The sequence below is a fragment of the Canis lupus genome, chromosome X, assembly GCF_048164855.1.
Source record: "Canis lupus baileyi chromosome X, mCanLup2.hap1, whole genome shotgun sequence".
Taxonomy (NCBI): Eukaryota; Metazoa; Chordata; class Mammalia; order Carnivora; family Canidae; genus Canis; species Canis lupus.
This window is the reverse complement of record NC_132876.1, coordinates 48,839,476-48,859,704: the sequence shown is the minus strand read 5'-3', so window position 1 is coordinate 48,859,704 and position 20,229 is coordinate 48,839,476. Positions and strand designations below refer to the sequence as shown.

General features: G+C 43.4%; 1 protein-coding gene and 1 pseudogene across 1 annotated transcript; both read left to right on the top strand.

The window, feature by feature from the left end:
• The first annotated feature begins 2,419 nt into the window (after window positions 1-2,419).
• Window positions 2,420-3,691, top strand: LOC140628463 (protein ARMCX6-like). Its single transcript, XM_072817808.1, has 2 exons — window positions 2,420-2,426; window positions 2,522-3,691. Exons 1-2 carry the CDS (start codon window positions 2,420-2,422, stop codon window positions 3,076-3,078), a joined length of 564 nt encoding a protein of 187 aa, XP_072673909.1. The 3' UTR covers window positions 3,079-3,691.
• A 13,780-nt stretch (window positions 3,692-17,471) lies between these two features.
• LOC140628462 (delayed-rectifier potassium channel regulatory subunit KCNS3-like) lies at window positions 17,472-19,277 on the top strand (annotated as a pseudogene).
• Window positions 19,278-20,229: the final 952 nt, after the last annotated feature.

Below are 20,229 nucleotides of genomic sequence, written 5' to 3'. Positions count from 1 at the left end.
TGCTGCCTTGTGTGGGTCTATCTGGAAAGCCAGGTGATCTTCCCCAAGAGACAGATTTGTTTATCTCTGTGTCCTATTGACCTTAACAGTTGGCACTGCAGCTAACATATGTTTTGTCTTAAATCTTATTCTCAGAAATAACCAGTGGTGTCATTTTGACAAAAGTCACCGCAAAGAACTCCCTAAACACATGAAATCATGTACAAATATTTTTAAAAATCTAGTATTTCCAAGACATATGAGTGGAGACAATGAATAAATATTTCAAATTTCCCTTTCATGCCTTATTTCATGAAATCTGCTTTTTCCTGGATCCAAGAGACATGATGGATATTAGTGGCTGAGCAGAGAGGGAGTGAAGAGATGAGCTATTTATTGCTTCCTGTATTCTAGAAGAAGAAAAAAAGTATAAATAGTTGCTCCATGAGAAGATAAATTTTTTCCCTGAAAATTAGAGAAAGACAAATCTTAACACAATGGAAATGTATTTTCTTTTGGCTTTTAAGAGTGGTAAATAAAAAATGGATGACAGGTCTGATGCACTGGGGGAAGGGAGAGAAGTGGGCACACTCTTGAATCACTGATGGTGGAAGGGGAACTTGGGTGGAAAGGGATCATAGCTCATTGGTGATGTGTATTTCAGGTTACCAAGAATAGTGAAGAGGTGGTCTTTTTGGTCTTTCCATCAGCTCCCTGTCTAACTTAGAGAGATGTGTTCGTAGCTGAGTGAGGAAGGAAGAAAATTTTCTGGTTGTGCTCAGGTTGGTGTGAGAATGAACATTATCTGGGGAATCTTGGAGTCAGGATGGGGTTTGAGGCAGAGACCTGAAGGGGTAGAGTCGGGTTTCCCTACACCCCCAGGTTACCCACTAGTTCATTTTAGTTCTCTAGATTATGGACGGGGTCATGGGGAGAGTTGATGCTGGAATACAAGAGTGAAAGGTGAGAATTGGGAGCACCTGGGTGGTTCAGTGGTTGAGCGTCTGCCTTTGGCTCAGGTCATGATCCTGGGGTCCTGGAATCGAGTCCCACATCAGGCTCCCAACAGGGAGCCTGCATCTCCCTCTGCCTGTGTCTCTGCCTCTCTCTGTGTGTCTCTCATGAATAAATAAATAAAATCTTAAAAAAAGAAAAGTGAGAATCATTTGATAGAGTCCTGAATCCATAAAAGCTAAGAATTGTGGTTTACCACCCAGAACTAAATCTTCACCAACCGCTATCTTTTGGTTTCCTTGTTTGTCTGTAGAGGGCGGCACATCTCAAGGGAAAGAAAGAGAAAAAGGATATGAAACTTAGTAAAAACTAAAGTGTTTCTTCAAGGAAATCTGGAGTTTGAACTGCCACAGGGGGATGGTAGAGGCAAACTTGCAACCAGAGCCCATTCCTCAACCCAACCCTGTCTGTCTTAAAAAAAAAAAAAAAAGAAAGCAATGCTTAATCACAATCCTTTTTGGCTCTGAGAGAAGCAGCAACAAAATCAATGGGGCAAAAATGAGGGGAAGGTGGGCATATGAAGGGAGATAAACGAGGTCAAGAGAGAGGCTGGAGGGCAAGGAAATGGAAAAAGTAAGCATTTGGGGGTGGGAGTGGGGTGGGATGATAAAAGTGTTTGGAACACAGGGTGGAGGGTGTGCCTGAGATCTAAATAGGAGACATTTGAAAACTAGATTTCTCACTCTAGGGAGAGGGCACTTATGTGCCAGTACATCTACCGATCCCCGTTCTCTCTTGCTTAACTGTAGACATAAATTTAGGCAAGGAAGGAAGGAAATTGCTCTATAGAGTGTGATATCCTGGAGATAACCAGTGGAGGGTAGAGATATCCAAGTCAGGATACAAGGTCCAGAGGTAACTCAGAATCTTCCTCTCCCAGCCTTTGGTCTCCTTCCTTCTTACTTTGGTGCTGGAAAAGTCCAGTGTTGTACCTCTGAGGAAACAGGGGAAATGAGTATAGAGGAAGCAGAGGGAATGAATATAAAGGAGGAAAAAGCCAAAGAAGAAACATTTGAAGATTTAGACCCTTGGTGAGGAGAGAAAGGTATTGATATCCTTGTATTCTGAGTGTTGACATATCCATCTGAGGAAACTCAGATAAAATATCTATGTATTTGCATTGCCCTATTGGATAGCAGTTAGCACAATTTGTGTCTAGGAAACAAATGTCCAGCAATCATCACAATTATATAGCATTTGCAAGAGGGTGAACTTCTGTGATTTGCATACGTTGGATGTGCTCAAGTAGGTGATTTAATGTAAACAGATCTGGAGGTCAGGGGTAGAATTTACTGAAGTGCTTACTCACTAATTAGAGAAGGGTGCAACCACACTAAAAGATGAGCAGAGCAGGGAACATCACGCAAGATGAGGACAATTAAGGATCTAGGAAAAGATAAGTCCATGGTATCTGGCTGAATGAACCATGCGTAGTAAGAACATGGGGCCTCCCAGGAGGACACTGTATGAATAAAAGAGAATCAACCTTTCCCCAACTAAAATTACCTGTTTTTTGGTGATGCTGAAGATATAACAACTTTTAGCTGTATTCTTGACCTCTCCAGGCATCCTTTCATTCAGGGAAAAATGTGGTTTGCTCAGCTCAAGGATGCTGGGTTTTCATTTAGCCACGATATCAATAGTCATTTGGCCAGTCTCCCCATTGTTGGAAACACGATCCTCACTCCCCACCCTGCTATTAAGGAGAAGGCTTTATGTGCTCTGGATAACTTGAATGCAAGTGTTGAAAATCAGGGCCAGATTAAGATGTACGTCAATGAAGTGTGTCGGGAGACTGTGTCACATTGCTGCAACTCATTTCTGCAGCAGGCCGGATTAAATTTGTTAATAAGCATGACAGTTATTAATAACATGCTTGCCAAGCCCATTTCAGACGTGAAGTTTCCTTTGATATCAGAGGGAAGTGAATGTGCTGAGGTTCAGGTTTTGAAACTGTTGATAGGTTTGTCTGAAAAGCCTGTCTTGGCAGGGGAATTGCTGGGGGCCCAAATGCTGCTCTCCTTCACGTCCCTCTTTATCAGGAACGCCAACAGACAGGTTCTCCCGCAAACCCTGGCCTCTTAAATGGCCACCTCGAACAGAATGGAACCGAATCCACCCAAAACCCTTCCGGTGAACACACACTCGTGTCGTTCTCATGCAGAGAATCTGCAGTGGATGCCATCGGAGATCCAGCCTTAGCCAATCACCACATCACGGGGTGAAAGTTACACTTGCTAAATCGAGGACCACACTCTTAGGGGCCAGGCAGGGGTTCTCACAGAGCTTTGAGTGACTCCTTGGTTTTGCAGTCAGTCTGCAGGCAACGTGCATTGTCAATGACTCCCTTGCGGCCTTCCTCGTGTGGCAAAGGGATCCTTTCAGCTGCCAGCTGTGGCTACAGAACATCATATTAGAGCACCGCGAGGGATGCCTTGCCTGTGCTGGTCTCCCTGTCTAAGCTGGACCGTTTGGGGGAGACCAGACGCATATCGGGCTCGTGCTGAAAATGCATCTGTTGCTGCTTAGGTTGAATTCTTTTTCCTTTACTCCTCCTTTGCGAGGTGATGGATGGTGAACCCGTTGATCCAAAAAGTACACTGCCTTTCTCTGTGCTGTACTGACTTAACTTCACCCACCCACGCCTATGTTTGTATGTATCATCAATAAAGTTGTGTGCTTTGATTGACAAAAGCAAGACATGGAACTTGTCCTTGAGTTTACAGTCTACATGCAGAGGAAGACAAAAATATGCAACCAATGCGACCTAAGTAGGGTGCTTGCTCCCTGACAGGTGCACACTTCTCAGTGCTCCTAGGAGGCAGGGGGAGAGGCTGGCTGCATGGCTCAATATAAGCCTCAAGAAGGGGCTGGGTGCTGGGGGCGGAAGCAAGGGAGCAGAGGTGGGCTGTGTGGAATTAGGACTCAAGGAGACAGCACCTGTGAAGCAGGTGACTCAGAGTCTGGCACCTGGAGCAGAGCAATCCCTCAATGAAGATGCCTTTCCTTAACTGCCAGCCTAGACGGAAGGTCAGTATCCTTGGGGCTTGTCTGCACAGCCTTGGGGACCACTCGGCAACGCACCTCTGTGCATTTAATGCACAAGAATGGCAATGACAGTTGTCCTTTGCTGCGTGGTATAGTTCTCTCTGTCCTGCGAAGCAGCTGTTAAACCTACCTCCAGGCCCACTGCCTTCCTTGGGACCCCAAGCCCAAATCCCTGGCAGAGTGAGAAGGGTTGGCCCCGCTTCCTTTGGGGAAGCCTCCTTTCTGGCCTCTCCCCGGTACCTTTAGTGACATCCAAGAAGGGGCCAGTGAAGCACCCCCCTCCCCACGAACTCCCCATCAGGGTGGTAAGGCAGACGCTGGGGTTCCTGGCAGGGCTATGCTATGGCTGGTCCATCGGGAGACAGCTCTGCCCCTCCCCGCATCCAAGCTCCTGACACCACTTGGAGGAAAGGAGGAACCCAGCCCTGTGTACAGAACCACTCTGTGGATCCGGACGACTCATGCTGCCACCCCTCCCAGCACTGCCAGACCCCTCCCGGCAACCCTTGGCCCCTGCATCACCAAAGCCAGGTTCCCTTCCCTTAGGCAGTGCTGTCTCTGTGCCTATTGCCCTCTCCTTGTCTCGCTGGGATGCTGTCTGAGCCCTGTGCCCTGGGCATCAGCACTGTATGTGTGCTCTGCCCTCTGACTGCTCTCCTCCACACAGACCATAGTCTTATTTTTTCCTCCATTCTCCTAGAGTTTGGGTTGCGGGTAGATCACAACTCTTCAGCTTGTACCCATCTGCCCCGCACTTTGGGCTGACTAGCAAGTGCGGGTGGTTGTCTGCCAGCTCCCAGGACCATCTCTGGGGAGTCTTCTAACCTGCAGTGGGGACACTGCCTCTTCCCAGGCACTGGCACCTTAGATGGCCAGCATGTGACTTGTGGTTGCTGTGACGCCACACCCCCAGCAGGACGCGCGCGCGCGCACACACACACACACACACACACACACACACACGCACGCACGCTGGGTGCCACCCTCCCTGGGCTTCCTCTGCTGACTGCTGAATCCTGTCATGTTTGCTAAGAGTTGCTAATGCGACCACCCCTTTCTCCCAAGCCAGCCTCAGGTGGACTGGGCAATGTTTCCAGTCAGTTTGCTCTGCAGGCAGCTCCCACACTCACTTGTCCCAGTGGAGCATGCTTTGGTCTTTGCTGTCTTCAGCGACAGACACCTCTTTAACCTCAGCACGAAGGCAGGAGATTTTCTACTTCCTCCTGGATGGGGGTCCCAAATTAACAGGCACTTCCCTCCTCCTCTGTGCTCTGCCAAATCTCCATCTGAGTGCTGGCACAGTTGTCCTCCGTCTCCAAGGCAGGCACTTGGCACTTTCAGGCCACAGCTGACTTCTAACCCAGGGAGGGCCTTGGAGACTTTCTGCTCATCTCCTGAGCAACTGTCTGTCACAGGCAAGCCTTGGCATCCAAGGGTCTCCAGGGTGTAGTCTTGGCCCAAGGCAAAAGCCTCCTGTGCATCTGTTGGCCCTGCCCTCCCCCAAACACTCCCCTGTCTGGTAGCTCAGGCCCCCCGTCTGCCCTTTATCCCTTGGTTGGTTGCTGTGCCAGGGCAGGAGCCCTAGGGCCAGTGGAAGGGATTCGGGAGCAGGCCTGCCAGTCAGGACCTGATTAAGACATTGAGAGGCTATCAGCACCAGGAAGACCATGGTGCCCCCTCCCATACCTAATTCAAAATGAAACAGCATGGGACCACCAAGCACCAAACTTGCCTACCTGCCTGCTGCAACTAACAGATTCTTTCTGGGCTTCTCCATGGTAAACACTTGACAAGGTCATCAAAGCTGCAGCTGTCAACACTGTGTGGGGAAGTGCCCTGCCTTGATGGGGCCCACCCCAGCCTAGCCTGCCTCTTGGGTCACTCTGAGGGGCCTAGTTCCCACAGACTGCCTACCAGCTCCCGAAAAGACCCGGTTTTGCTTCTTTTCATCTCCTGATGACATCTACATTTGGTGCCTGTAAGTACTGGCTGCACACTAACTCCCAGTGCCTCCCCAGCTTGCTACCTCTCCTGGGGATTTTGTGATTTAACCCCCACACTCACCTGGCCCCCAATAAGTGCACACACAGGAGGTTGCAGACATCCAGCTTCCCACCGCATACATCCAGTCTCAAACTTTGCCTCCTCGCCCGGTTTCAACCACCATCCCCTCACTTTGATGTGTGCCACCCACAGATAGGCACAGCCCTCACCAAGCCTATGTCTAAGCCACCACAGCACCATTCGGCTTAGAGTTTGACCACTGTGGCCATGACTGGCCCCAGGATCCCTTCTGGGGGCTCCCTTGGTCTAGGATTTAGATGGGTGCCTCACTATAGTCCAGCACAGTCCTGCAGAGGATTGGCCAATCAATCCCTTGTCTGCCACTCATGCTGCATGCATCACCCCACCCACCCTCTGTCACTTCCCTCCTCTCTTTGCTCCTGGCCTCCTGTTCCCCCTGAGGGAAGACTGCTTTTCCCTTATTGCCTCTTGTTTTTGTGTGTGGCTTAGGATGCCCTCCCTCATGCCCTGATTACAGAAAGAGTCTTCTGTAGGGTTTCCTTTTTAAAAATATTTCATTTATTTATTTATTTATTTATTTATTTATTTATTTATTTGAGAGAGAGAGAGAGAGAGAGAGAGCAAAAGTGTTGAAGAGAGAGAAACAGGCTGCCCATCCAGCAGGGAGCCCGATGTGGGGGCTCGATCCCAGGACACCGGGTTCATGACCTGGGCCAAGGGCAGCTGCGTAATTGACTCAGCCACCCAGGTGCCCCTCCTACATGGTTTCTTAATGCCTTCACGCTTTTCCTTGAGGACCATTTGAATGGTAAATAGTTCTCCAACCTTTCATTTTCAGGCTGTAGGTGTCCTTAGGTCTAAAATGAGTCTCTGGTAGACAGCAAATAGATGGGTCTTGCTTTTTTATCCAGTCTGAAGCCCTGCAACCCTGCGTCTTTTGATGGGATCGTTAAGCCCATTCACGTTCAGAGTTACCATTGAAAGATATGAATTTAGTGTCATCATAATACCTACTCAGTCCCTGTTTTTGTGGATTATTTCTTTGGGTGTCCTCCTCTTTCTTTTACAGAGTCCCCCCTTAATATTTCTTGCAGAGCCGGTTTGGCGGTCACATATTCTTTCAGTTTCTGCCTATCTTGGATGAATAACCCTCAATAACCCTCGTCGTTAGATCCTCCAGTTTGGATTGCATCTCATTCAATTGATTTTTAATTTCTGCCTGATTGGATCTAAGTTCTGCAGTCATGAAGTCTCTTGAATCCTTTATGCTTTTTTCCAGAGCCACCAGTAGCTTTATAATTGTGCTTCTGAATTGGCTTTCTGACATCGAATTGTAATCCAAATTCTGTACCTCTGTGGCAGAGAGTACTGTTTCTGATTCTTTTGCGGTGAGTTCTTCTTTCTAGTCATTTTGCTCAGTGCAGAGTGGCTAAAAATGAGTTGTACTTGTTAGAAGCGCAAACTCTTCTCTCTGTAGCGTTCCGGCTCTTCTCTCTTTAAATCTCAGGTCGAATTCGTAGGTTTTCAGGATGATTTGAAACTTATCTAGGTAAGTTGGTGGGGACAGGTGACTTGGGGACCCTACTCCTCCGCCATCTTGCCCCGCCCTCGCCTTCACGCTTTTCCACTTCAAGGGTTGTCTCACAGATCTACTTGGAATTTACCTTCATGCAAGGTCGGAGGTGTGGTCCAACTTTACTTCTTCCCCCAAATGGATAACAGACTAAACCAGCACCATTTATCACTCCATTCTCATGCTGCTGTGTGACATGTCTGGGATGCTCATGCATGCAGCCGAGCATCCCCTCTGTGGCTCCCTGGTGTGAAGCCTCTCCTGAGGCACAGCTGTCTCCCAGGAAACTCTCACTCAGGGGCCCTCAGCTCACTGGGGCCCCTATGGCAGGTGCCTTGTGTGTGAGCAGGGAGGTGGGTGTTGGTGCTTGTGAGCAAGCCTCTGCCCCAGGTTCCTTCTCAGGACATACTCCTGCCTATAGGAAACTGTCCTCTGGCCTACTTTAGCAACATGGGGAAGTGGGGACTGGTTTCTTCTCTCATCAAAATTACTTTACTTGTGTGAGAGAATAGCAAGTTGAATAAAGTGTGTTGTCTGTATTTTCATCAATATTAACTATGTTATTGTATCATACATGTGATTTTACATTTTCTAGAGTGTAAAATTATCTTTGTAATGATATACAAAGAAAGGCATAGCAGTTTCTACCTCTTGACAGATATGTTGGGTGTGCATAGGAAAAATTCAGTGAGAGACTAATTTTTTCTGTTTTTTTTGTGCTTTTTGAATTTTGTACATATATATATTTCTATTCCAAAATAAATTTAATAAGAAACAATTATTGTTCATTCATATAAAAGTTCCTGGTGTAGCATTATCATTCTATAGTCATTTTTGTGAACTCTCGTTAGTTTATTTTGCTTCCTTTTTTTCTGAATTTTAAGTACATAAACATAATTTACAAATTATGACAGTTTTGTCTTTTCCTGTACAATATTTTATAGCTCATTTCTTTTTCTTATCTCATTGTACTGTCAAAGACCTCCAGAGCAGCAGTATTGATGTTACAGTGCATGCTTGTCTTGTTTCCCATTTTAATGGTTGATGTTTCAGCAGTAAGGTTGATGTTTGCTGTGTAGGTTTTTGAATAAGGAATCCATCATATATTTATATAACAGAATTTATAAAGCAGTAAAAATGAGTGGGCTAGATTTCTATATTTCAGTCTAGACAATTCTCAGTAACCTAATGTGTGAAATGAGCAATTTGTAGAAAGATATGGTATAATGCCATTTATATAATTTTAGGCATATGAAACAATCCTATATAGTATTTTGATACATTTATTTCTAGAGTAATTTAAAGTGCATACTGAAAGATGCACATCAATTTTACAATATCAATTACCTCTGGGAAGGGATGGAACAAAGTGTGACTCCAATGGTTTATGTTGTTTAATTTGATCTGCTAATACAAATCTTTTAAACAAATGCAAGAAAGTGTTCATATTTATTAATTATGAATGATTTGTACATATAATCTCATTTTTCCCTGTATCTCTCTTTTTATTTTTTTTTAATTTTTAGAAGATTTTATGTATTTACGACAGAGAGTACACAAGCAAGGAGAAGTGCAGAGGGAGAGGGAGAAGTAGACTTTGATGAGCAGAGAGCCCATCTTTGGGCTTGATCCCAGGACCTGGGGATCATGACATGAGCTGGAGGCAGATGCTTAATCTACAGAGCCACTCAGGTGCCCCATCTCTATTTTTTTAACTACAAAGAAATATGTACTGTTTGCCTAATACAACCAATAAAAAAAGATCCTCACCTAGGCATATCCTAAAATAAGTCTAGAATAATAAAGATTAAGAGAGAGGATTTTACCCTCTAAAATCTTTCGAGGGTAGGGGGAAAGTCATCTACAAATCATATTAGCATCAGACTTCTTATTTATAACACTGGATAGTCAATGTCAATGAATAAGTGTCTTAAAATCTTTAGAAAACATGCGTTTCTCTATTATCCTATCTCTAAACACACTATCAAGGGTTATGTGGTGACAGTAAAGATGTTTTTAAGACTGAAAATATTGGCAGCCTGGGTGGCTCAGCGGTTTAGCGCTGCCTTCAATCCAGGGCGTGATCCTGGAGACCTGGGATCAAGTCCCACGTGGGGCTCCCTGCATGGTGCCTGCTTCTCCCACGGCCTGTGTCTCTGCTTCTCTCTTTCTCTCTCTGTGTGTGTCTCTCATGAATAAATAAATAAAATCTTTAAAAAAAAAACTGAAAATATTCAGGAAGTTTGTCTCCTGTAGACCTCCTTTTAGGAGTTATTTGAAAATGTCCTCCGGTAGTACTCAAGCCAAAGGGAAATACAGAATCAAGGAAATGGTGATCCTCACTTGGGAAAGCAATAAAGGTTAGTTTTAAGATAACAGCTAAACAGCACACTTTGTTGACCAGACCAAAGTGGAACAAGATGGCAGAGGATTTGAGGTAGTGGGTGAACTCATGAACAAAGGGGGACTTGATAAAGTCAGTTGAGAGGTTAGAAAAACTAGAGGCAAATAAGGGAGGAAAAACAAGTAGCAGAATCTCTAAGAAAATATTACAGTGATGGTTCCCAGTGAACCATGCCTTCCCGTATCCATACCATTGTGTGGTCCCCTCCCACATTGACTCTGGAGTTGACCATGTGAATTTTGGGGGGCAGTTTGAAAATAAGGAAAATGACCCATAAAGAGGCTTGAACAGTGCATTTTCCATGGGGCTTGCACTCTTCCTACTCTGAAACCACCATGTGTGGAAGTCCAACCTAACCTGCTGGAGGAAAAAATCATGTAGAATAGACATGAACTGTCCCAACTGAGGACCCTTAGAAAGAGCTGTCAGATAAAATATAGGACTCTCAGTTAAAATTGAATTTCAAATGAACATAAAACATTTTTTCAGTATAAGTATGCCCCAAACATTGCATGGGACAAACTTATACTAAAACAATTATTAATTATTTACTTGAAATCCAAATTTAACTGGGCATCTTTTATTTTTATTGCTAAATCTATCAGGAGCAGGGGGAGGTGCAGAAGGAAGGGGGAAAGCAGACTCTCTGCTGAGCTGGGAGCCCGACTGCAGCATCATGACCTGAGCTGAAGGCAGACACTTAATTGACTGAGCCACCTAGGTGCCCTTTAGTTTATTTTTATATTATGTTCTGTAACAACTGAATCTCCCAGTAAATTTTTTGCTTTCAACTCCATAAGTTGAAAATCATGAACAGAATTTAGATGATTGTAACTGTATAAATGATGCTCGTTGCTGAGACATGTAGCGTCCTAATACTCAAATCTATTTTGTATAGTTTTAGAAAATGATTCACATATCACCTTGGGAATGATATTTCAAGTTGGCAAAAGACTTAATAAAATACAGCTGGCATAACTTGGTATGTAGAAGATGATGAAAAAATAAAGGACAGTAGAGCTATCCTTATTCTAGAAAGTGAGAAGTGAACAAATCCTGGTGGAAGTTTAGGGAAAAAATGTTCATGTATATCATTTAAAGTTACATTTAGCTACTTTATTTTAATTGATTTCATGGCCAGTTTCCTCCATAAGAAAGCAAGCTTCATAAAGGCTATTCTGTCTTGCTTGCTACCAAATTCCAAATGCTTTGAATAGTGCCTGGCACACATGGTGCTCAATAAATAGCTGTTGACTGTATAATGAATCTATGCTTACTAATAACACTATAAACATTAGGAATAAGAGAGGGGGAAGAAGAATTATAAAATAAGTGAGCTACAGTGTCCTATTTTCATAGCAGAAGGTCATTAGAGGTACAAGCGTATTTTTGGCATTTTGTAGAAAACCACAAGCTAGTTCTCAGTCTTGGCGCTAGAAGCATTTTGGGCTGGAGACTGTTCTGTGCATTGCAGTATCCCTGGCCTTTACCTTCCAAGATGTCAATAGTGCCATTTTCCTCAGTTGCGACAACTAAAAATGTCTCTAGTCACTGACAGATTTCCCCTGGGGGCGCAAAATTCTGGTTGAAAACCACAGCAACAGAAGGACCTAAAAATCAGAACAGTTGAGAAAGGTTCCCACTGGACTCTAGAGAGTGGTACCATGTCTAGGGAAGAACAGGAGGGGGAAATTATTCAATTTCATCATAAATTCTGTACAAAATGCATTGTTATCATAGGCATGTATTGGTCTGAGAAATATTAATGTTTATAGAAAAGTAGCAATGAAGCAGAATCAATGAGACTTTGAGAAAAGCTAGCAATATAGGATGAGAGAGAAGGAAGAAGTCAGTAATAACTAGGTGTCTGGCAGGTGCAACCGGATGGATGGTGGTTGTGTCCACGGAGACAGAGAAGACAAGAGGTGGAAACATTTTCATATGGGACTGGAGAATGATGGCTCCAATTTCAAACATGTTGAACATGAAATATCTGCAGTATATGCAATCTGTTGGCATTAATTAATCTTGAAACTCAGGATATATTGACTTATGAGTCATTAACATATAGATGATAAATGAAGCCATAGCAGTGGATGAATTTCCTGAAAAGAGAAGAGACCTGAAAACAGCACCTCAAGATAAAGAGTGTGTCACTTTCTGTTTTTTTCCATGCATCTGCATTTTAAAAATTAATTAGGACCACATCATAAATGTTATTTCACACATTTTAAAACAAAATTCTCTTTGCAAATATAATGCTTATTTATTGAAAATATTTTAAAAATATAGAGGTAAGCACAAAATTTGTGCTTACAAATTTCTGTCCAGAATCAGAATTGCAGCTTTAATGCCAGACAATCAAATTGAGTAGGCACTGAGCACTAATTATGTGTGAGGCAGATGGAGATTCAATAGTAAAGAAAACAGTCACCATTCTTGTGTTCACAGAGCTTACCATGTAATGGGGAACACAGAAAACACAATGGAGTGTGATGAATGCCAAGAAAATTAGTGATGAAAAGCCACTTCAACTAAAGATGCAATAGGATATGATTTAAGCATCTTTTGTGTTACCCATTTTTCTCTTAACAGACACAAGCTTAGTTGCCAGGACAGGAAGAAACTGTGTTTCTTTCCCCCCTGTGCCATGTAAGAGAGCTCAGAAAGGCTGGCAGAAAACATGCCGTTGTTTGCCTTTCCTGGCCTGACTAGAGGCTCTGTTGAAACCAAGCCTGGGAGGATACTGAGCTCTAACTCCTTCACAGATAGCATCTCCATTAATTTGTAGTTAATTTTTTTTTTTAGTGTACTAAGAACACTCCGTGTGAGAAATAGTCTCTTAATAAATTTGTATATTTCTTAAAGCACGTACAAGTTGACAACAAGAGCCACTACAGAGCAGGATATCCATAATAAGAAGCATAGAGAAGTGGGCAAAATAATGAGTAACAGAGACAGGTCAATTTGCAGGAAGTAATCTGTCACCAAGGTAGTGCTGGAGAGGAGTCTTCCCCTAAGCAGCAAGGAAGAGGAGAGACTGCACATGCTACAGCCCCATAGCTACCTCTGTCTAATGGGACAGAGACATAAGGAAATGGGACATAAGGAAAATTTTTGGTATCAGGGAAAACAACTCTGACCCTTGTCTTAAAAAAAAAAAAAAAAAAGATTTTGGGATCCCTGGGTGGCGCAGCAGTTTAGCGCCTGCCTTTGGCCCAGGGCGCAATCCTGGAGACCCGGGATCGAGTCCCACGTCAGGCTCCCGGTGCATGGAGCCTGCTTCTCCTTCTGCCTGTGTCTCTGCCTCTCTCTCTCTCTCTGTGTGTATGACTATCATAAATAAGTAAAAATTTTAAAAAAGATTTTATTTATTTATTCATGAGAGACACAGAAAGAGAGGCAGAGACTTAGGCAGAGGGAGAAGCAGGCTCCCTGGGGGGAGCCCAATGCGGGACTCCATCCCAGGATTCTGGGATCAGGACCTGAGTCAAGGGCAGACGCTCAATCACTAGGCCACCCAGGTGCTCCCTGACACTTGTCTTTGATGGACTTTCTAAAAAAAGAACTGGTTCAATAAAACCTGATATCCCTCAAAGATGAGGAATCAAAATAGAAGTGGCCCAATAGGTAAACATAAGTAATACACCACAATGAGAGAAAAAGGGCCTGAAAAATGCAGGACAGATAAAGAAAACTCATCAGAAAAAAAGTAGATGAAAATTGTCACCAAATATTTCTCCATGAGTTAGAAAGTTTTAATGAAGCAATTAAGCAAGAGCTCAAGAAAGGGATGGCAAGATAAGAATGAACCACAACATGAGCTGTCAGGCCTCAGGAAAAATGTTAGAGAATCACAAAGAGGAAAACAAAAGTGACAGAAGCACAGGGAAGAAAGAAACGATAGCAAAACTCTAGCAATTGCTGTCAAGTCTATGTAAATTTAGGACAAAGACCAAAACAAATGCAGTGACTGGTTATGGAACAAATGTAATGGTGATAACCCAGATGAAATAGAAATGATATAACTAACAGTAATTGGGAGAGGGAAGAAAAAGGTGGGAGGTAATATAAATATGGTGATGTTCTTATCCTTAGCAGCTGCAGTCAAAAGACACCATCTAAAGCAGACAAACCTGGCAATAAAGGTCTAAGTATATTCAGTAGCACAAAGGGAAACACCAAGAAATATAGCTTAATCAACTAAAATTGGGTGGATAAAAAGAGGAAAGGGAGAAGGGAAGAAAAGGAAATATGTATAAGCATTGAATCGTTATTTGTAATATCAAGAAAAAATAGGAAATAAAACACTAAATATCCACACATAGGGGACTATGTAATTATGACATATTTATGCAATAAAAGATTATTCGGCTATAAACCAAAAAACATTTTTATGTAATGATATCAAATGATTGAGAAGATTTTTATATATGTGTTAACACACACACATATGTATATATAATCATCTATGTATATACATAGATATAAAATTTCTCTCGAATGGTGCATGAGAAACTGGTAATATTGCCTGTGGTGGGGGAGAGCTGGGTAGTGGTGACAGAGAGGTGGGAAGGAGATTTTTAATATATACCCTTTGTTATGTTTTGAACTTTTTTATCTTTTGAACTTTGAACCATTAGGATATTACTAATTTTTTACAATAAATTGAATATGACGTATAAAGAATTGGTTGACCTATCTTTGCACAGCCTTGTGGACAGCACGTTATGTGAGATGCCTGATATATGCTTTGTAGAGCTTCGTAATTCCACATACAGTGTTTCTTGTTCCAGCCCCCAAGGACTGAGGCAAACATATAGGGAGGGAGGGCAGTGACCTGGTTACCTACTTGGCCCCCTGCATCCCCACCAATTCTTAACCTTGGTCTGGTGCAATCCCTTTAGCAAGTAAACATGATACTGTTACAAAAAATTCAACTAATTTGAATTACAGGGGGGAAATAATTCTCCCTGTAAATAATGTTCTTATGTAGCCCATTCACCATTAAAACTACTGAGGATTATAACCTCACACAAAGAGAAGCAAGCTACTGCTTGTACCTTGCTCAAGAAACCTAAAGTTCTTAAAGCTCATTTTAAAAACTTGTAGCCATCACTTTAGAGTTTTGCTAAATTCCAAAAGCTTTCCTTACACATCAGGAAGCAGGCCTGGAAGACTCTGACTATAGATCTTTGCTAGATGCTGTAGGTAGTGAGAACTTGGGACCTAAAGGAAGTGTCCATCGGAGAGGAATTTTGTGGAGGGAGAGAGAAGAAGGAATAACAACCAGCCACATCTTCTGGCTCAAAGCAATTCCTAGATAGAAACCCTGAGGTTTCGTCAATCTTGTCAATCATTTGATATCACTACATAAAATGTTTTTTGGTTTATAGCCGAATAATCTTTTATTGCATAAATACGTCATAATTATATAGTCAGTCCCCTATGTGTGGATATTTAGTGTTTTATTCCCAATTTTTCTTGATATTACAAATAACGATTTAATGCTTATATATATTTCCTTTTCTTCCCTTCTCCCTTTCTTCTTTTTATCCACCAAATTTTAGTTGATTGATACACCCTGGGGGACAGGGGTGTCTTAGAAATTATTAGATCAGCTATTGGAAAATCTCAGAGCACTGGGGTTAGTTTCTCACTTCCCTAGGCACAAACTGCAAAAAGTGTGGGGTCTGACACAGGGCAGCCCAGGTAGCAAGGTAGAACAGGCTGAGAGAGAAGACTGGTGGGAACTTACCCCTCTCCCCATTACCTCCCTTACCTTCGCATGCCCCTTCCCCCCGCCCTGTGTAGAGTCACCAAGTCCATCTACTACCCAATTGAAAAGTCTGGATAGTGAAAAACACAGAACTCTAGATACATATTTACACATTGACAATTGGTCCTTATGAGATGCAAATATTTATTCAAAGGGAAATCCATGACATGGTTATTTGAAGTACTTATTTGTAGTAATAAGTTGAGCCATCAAACTACCTTTCCTTCTTTCCAAATCATCCCATATCCATACATCCAAAAACAAAGGACAATAGAATACAGATGGCTAAACTTAATGGAGACCTTGTCAGGGTTAAAAAAAAAAAAAAACATGCTTGAATAAACCAGAAGAACCAGTCTAAACTACTCCATTGCCAGGGGAGAAGGAGCAAGAGAATACAAATGAAAAATGAAAGGGCCTATAGGGAACGTGGGGGAGAGCATTTTGGGGAACAATAGGACTTAACTCTTTTTTTATATATTTTAAGATTTTATTTACTTTTTTGTATATTTTTTATTGGAGTTCGATTTGCCAACATATATTACAACACTCAGTGCTCATCTCATCAATTGCCCCCCTCAGTTCCGGTCACCCGGTCACCCCATCCCACCACCCACCTCCCCTACCACTACCCCTTGTTCATTTCCCATAGTTAGGAGTCAATTCTTGTTCTTTTCCTTTTCCCTCCTCTTTAGGAGTGATCATGGTGAAGCACTGGAACTTTCCCCCCTTTTTTATTGCTGTTCTGAAAGCAGCAGAAACCATAGATAGGTCCAGTGTGTTGGCACATGGAATAAGAACAGTGAAATCAAAGTACAGGGCAGCCCAGGTGGCTCAGCGGTTTAGCGCCCCCTTCAGCCCAGGGTGTGATCCTGGAGGCTCCGGATTGAGTCCCATGTTGGGCTCCCTGAATGGAGTCGGCTTCTCCCTCTGCTTCTGTCTGTGCCTCTCTCTCTCTCTCTCTCTCTCTCTCTCTCTCTGTCTCTCTCTCTCTCCCTCTGTGTGTGTCTCTCATGAATAAATAAATAAAATCTTTTTAAAAAAGTACAATAGCATTGTAAGAGGAGGTAAAGGACATGCCTATTCACAAGGTAACAAAAACAGACAAATACGTGGGAATGAAACCCAGAAAGAAATGGGAAAGATCATTATAAAGAAAGCTTCACTAAGTGAAATAAAGATTTAGATAAACGTACCTACATGGGAAAATTGTAAAGATGCCAATTCTTGTCAATTAAACCACAAACTTAGTGCAATGTCAATTAAAACGTTTTAAAAAATTGGAAATCTGCAGGAACAGGGCGAGAGACTGTGGCGGGCCACCCTGCCTTCCTGCCACCGCCACCACGGCTGGCTCAGCTCAGGGCTGTGTGTCGCCAGGCCTGATCCCTGCAGCGCGGGGCAAGCAGCCTCGCCGGCCTCCGCCGGGCTCAGGGAGTCTGAGTGCGTCACCTGGACTCTTGCAGTTCCCAGCAGAGTACGTGCCACAAAGCAGATGTGGTGGGCAGCAGAAGCTTATAATTCTACAGATGACAAAGAAGCCCGTAGGTGGGGGATCCTCTCTCACCCCAAATCTGGGAGAGTGATTTCCCAGTGATTACTTTGGCTGACACAAAGAACAGGATTCTTCTCTTCTTTTTGGCCGCGAAATGCCTAAGTGCACCACACATACCGTGAGGGAAGAAAGGCAGAGCTTCTTGGATGGTGGTGGACATTCCACTGGAAGAATGAGGGCAGAGTGTGACATCTACACCACAAGGGTGCAGTGTGAACTTCCTCATCTCCCTCCCCATTCAGCTCCTTGCCTCCTCTATCCACTGTGGTTTGGTGAGTTTTTCCATCACTCTGGACAAGAGGAGGAATTCCTCAATTTTAACTTCAGGGAGGGGGTGGTGTTTTAAGCAGTGCCTCAACCAAAGCACCCTCCTGTGGTTTCCTCACACCAGAATCAAAAAGCTGCTCATGGGGGGGGTGGGGGCTGTCTGGCCGTCCTGGCATCTGGCTCCCTGCATGGAGCCTGCCTCTCTCTCTGCCTCCCTCTTTCCCTCTCCCCGCCACTCTCTCTCTGCGCCTCTCATGAATAAATAAAATCTTTAAAAAAGAAAGAAAGAAAGAAAGAAAGAAAGAAAGAAAGAAAGAAAGCTGCTCACCCACCACTCAGAAGAGGCCTTTCAGAAGCCAGGGGATGAATACAGCAAGGCCAATAAAGAGTACTATTTTTTGAACACCTCCTTGTTCAGAAAGGTTTTGAATTTTTATTACATGGGGAGGTACCTGTCATGGAGGAGCTATATGTGTTTTTGATCTGCCAGAAGATGGAGTACTGGGGCATTGAGGAGCTCTTCATCAGCTTCTGCTGTAGTAAGCCCTACCAGGAAAGCAAGGAAGAAAACCACGGGGACTGGAACCAGAAAAGCAGGAGTACCAACTCCTCCTCTGAAGAGTCTTCTCTGAGAAGGAGCTGGAGAAGTTTGACAAGATGTGATTTGGTCAACTCTGGAAGAAGATCTGGATTTGAATGGAAAACCCAGCCTACTGCTTGTCTGCCAAGCTCATTGCCATCTCCTCCTTGAGCATGATGCTGGCCTCCATTGAGGCTATGTGTGTCCACAGTATATCAGAGTTTCAGAATGAGGATGAAGAAATGGATGACCTCATGCTGGAAGGCTTGGAGACCCATGCATCACTTGGTTCACCTGTGAGTTTACCATCTAGCTGGTTGCCTGCTCCCTGTCAAAAGAAATTCTGGAAAAACGCTCTGAACATAATTGACCTCATCTTCCTTATTCTCTTCTATATCACCTTGGCGGTAGACACCAAGGAGGAAGAGAGTGAGGACACTGAGAACATGGGCAAGGTGATTGAGATCCTCAGGCTTATAAGGATTTTCCAAATTCCCATGCTTGTCTGGCACTCAGTAGGACTTTGGTCTCTAGGTCACACTGAGACATAGCTATCATGAAGTTGGGCTGCTGCTTCTCTTTCTCTCTGTGGGCTTTTCCATCTTTTCTGTGCTTATCTACTTGGAGGAGAAAGATAACCACATATCCGGCCTTACCAGCATCCCTCTGCTGGTAGTTAGCCATCATCAGCTTGACTACTATGGGTCACGGAGACACCCACCCAGTCACCTTGGCCAGGAAGCTTATTGACAGCATGTGCATTATCTGTGGCATCGTGGTGGTGGCCCTTCCTATCACCATTATCTTCAACAACTTTTCCAGAAGCAGGACACTGATGTGGACCAATGCAGTGAGGACCCACCAGAGAAGTATCATGAGCTACCTTACTACAACATCAGAGATATTTATGCACACTGGATGCATGTCTTTGTTACCAGTCTATCTTCCGTGGGAATTGTGATGAACAATCCCAATTCCTCAGATGCTTCAAGCATTGAAGACAATGAGGATGTTTATAACACAGCATCCTTGGACAATTGCACTGCAAAATGAGCAAGGACATTTGTGCCTGTATCTTGTTTCCTTTCATGATGTTAGGTTAATGGAACTTTATGAACCTGAATGGGTTCATTCAAATCATTTAATTCGGGATGCCTGGGTGGCTCAGCGGTTGGGCACCTGCCTTCTGCTCAGGTTGTGATCCCGAGGTCCTGGGATGGAGTCCTGCATAGGGGTCCTCACAGGAAGCCTGCTTCTCCCTCTGCTTACATCTCTGCCTCTCTCTCTCAGTCTGTGTCTCTCATGAATAAATAAATAAATCTTTAAAAAATAAAATAAATTCATTTAATTCTCAGGGTGTACCTTTCAGCCATATTTGGACATTCATTGCTCCAAAATGATAGAATCTCCTTTGTTTTGCTCATTTAAGTGAATTAAATGCCTTGCTCTGCAATTTATTTTTTTTTACAAGAGAGAGTTTTGGGATGCCTGGGTGGCTCAGTGGTTGGGCAGCTGCCTTCAGCTCAGGTCGTGATCCCAGGATCTGGGATGGAGTCCTGCATTGGGCTCTTGTGAAGAGTCTGCATCTCCCTCTGCCTATGTCTCTGCCTCTCTGTCTCTGTGTGTCTTTAAAGAATAAATAAATAAATCTTTAAAAAAAGACAAGAGAGAGTTGTGATAAGATTTTGGGAAAAATGATAAATGGTATTCGGTGGGATTTATTACTATGGCTTATGTATCAATCTGTGTTTGTCATTTACTCACACTAAGGTAACTGTAAATTACTGATAAGTAGAATCAAAGGCCGAACAACTGAAGACTACTTGCATGTAAGGTTCACAAAATGAGACAATGCATATAAACCCATGCTCATGTGCCGGACATGGAAATTAGGGGCCTAATAGACTTGCCTTATTCAGTATGGGGAAAAAATTGAATTCTGCAATAAATGCCATTAGTATAAGTAATTATACATGTATTTTTTAAAGATTTTATTTATTTATGT